Source organism: Rhinopithecus bieti, unplaced genomic scaffold, assembly GCF_001698545.2.
Source record: "Rhinopithecus bieti isolate Rb0 unplaced genomic scaffold, ASM169854v2 scaffold_115, whole genome shotgun sequence".
Lineage (NCBI taxonomy): Eukaryota > Metazoa > Chordata > Mammalia > Primates > Cercopithecidae > Rhinopithecus > Rhinopithecus bieti.
This window is the reverse complement of record NW_016803181.1, coordinates 369102-370819: the sequence shown is the minus strand read 5'-3', so window position 1 is coordinate 370819 and position 1718 is coordinate 369102. Positions and strand designations below refer to the sequence as shown.

General features: G+C 54.9%; 1 protein-coding gene across 1 annotated transcript in view; it reads left to right on the top strand.

The window, feature by feature from the left end:
- The first annotated feature begins 1336 nt into the window (after positions 1-1336).
- EIF2AK4 (eukaryotic translation initiation factor 2 alpha kinase 4) overlaps positions 1337-1718 on the top strand; it is a 109946-nt gene continuing 109564 nt past the window's right edge. The window contains exon 1 of the mRNA XM_017867694.1: positions 1337-1616. Coding sequence (XP_017723183.1) covers positions 1465-1616 — 152 coding nt within the window. The 5' untranslated portion in view covers positions 1337-1464. The remainder of the gene's footprint in view (positions 1617-1718) is intronic.

Here is a 1718-nt window from a genome sequence, read left to right as displayed (position 1 = left end):
GGATGTGAGTTGAGAGAAAGGGAATTCAGAATCCCACTCAGTTGGCTGGTGCCATTTGCCTAGTCAGAGATCACTGGAGAAGGAACGGGTCTCCAGCAGAGGGAAGATGATGATTTAAATTGGCCTTGGGTCAAGGTAGTGCAGTTATCTGGCCAGAACTGAGTGGATAAATGGCAGCAAGGTATTTAAACAATCATTATTTAGTGAACAGTGGAGGAGTAAGCAAGGTAGACAGAAGAAACATGTCACTTAAACCTAACTTGGGTTAGTACAATAGGATTATTCTAAATGGACATGCAGCATTAGTAAATTACTGAAGATGAAATGCAATAACAATGTCTGGGTAGACAGGTTATTTTATAAACTTGAAAAACGACGACTCGAGGCAGGATATAACACAAAGACTCCCTAAATTCACATTGAGTGAACTGGGAAGGGAACATAATTCTCTTCATGGGAAGGTAGCTCACAAAGATGCCTGAGTGGAAAGACAGTTTTCAGTTAAATTTTCAAGGTGGTACTTGAAAATTCCCCAAAGCTGTGGAATGTAGAGACAGAGAACATACGTGGGAGTGTTGAATCTGTGGTTAAGAGAGTAAGTTTGGGGGTACTAAAGTGGAGGAAGGAGAGTGGGGGGGCGGTCACAATTTTTACTCCCAGTAGTCTTGTTCTGAGGAGGTTCAAGTTGAAACTAGAAGTGACTTCAGAACTCATCGACGTCTGCCCTTTAAGAGTTTCCTGGCCAGGCGCGGTGGCTCATGCCCGTAATCCCAGCACTTTGGGAGGCCAAGGAGAGCGGATCACAAGGTCAGGAGATCGAGAACATCTTGGCCAACATGGTGAAATACCGTCTCTACGAAAAATACAAAAATTAGCCGGGCGTGGTGGTGTGCGCCTGTAGTCTCAGCTACTCTGGAGGCTGAGGCGGGAGAATCGCTTGAACCCGGGAGGCGGAGGCTGCAGTGAGCCGAGATCGCACCACTGCACTCCCGCCTGGGGAACAAGAGCCGAAACTCCGCCAAAAAAAAATGCCAGGGTGGAGAAGTTCCAGCAAGCACTTCTGTTAAAGATACTTGTTTCGTGAAAACTATACAATGTGGCGTTTTCATTCCTATCTGTGTGATTCATTTCTTACTTTCGTGGAGTTCCTCTGCTCCCCTTCTCCCAGCAGGATGTGGGCAAAGCTGTCCTGCGGCCCTCTTCCTTCGCCTGGGCCTCTGGAGCCTCCAGAGCTGGCTCCCGACGCGCAGCTCCGCCCACGGCCCGTCCCCCTAGCCTGGCCCCGCCCGGCGGCGTCGAGCCCCGCCCACGAGTCCTTCTCCCGCGCGGAGTCTCGCCCACAGCCAGAGCCCGGCGCGGAACCCCGCCCACGAGCCCGTTTCCAGCGCGGAGCCCCGCCCCGCAGGCTGCCGGGGGCCCACCGCCGCCCCGGCAAGGCCGCCCCGCCTTGGGCGCAGCGCTGCCATGGCTGGGGGCCGTGGGGCCCCCGGGCGCGGCCGGGACGAGCCTCCGGAGAGCTACCCGCAACGACAGGACCACGAACTACAGGCCCTGGAGGCCATCTATGGCGCGGACTTCCAAGACCTGCGGCCGGACGCTTGCGGACCGGTAGGAACGTGGCTTGTCAGGCCCGGGCTGGTATGCCCTGGCCTCCCCCGGCCCTGGGCCAAAGCCCAGACACTTCCAGATAGGGCCGCCGCTTTAAGATCGTGCAGTCT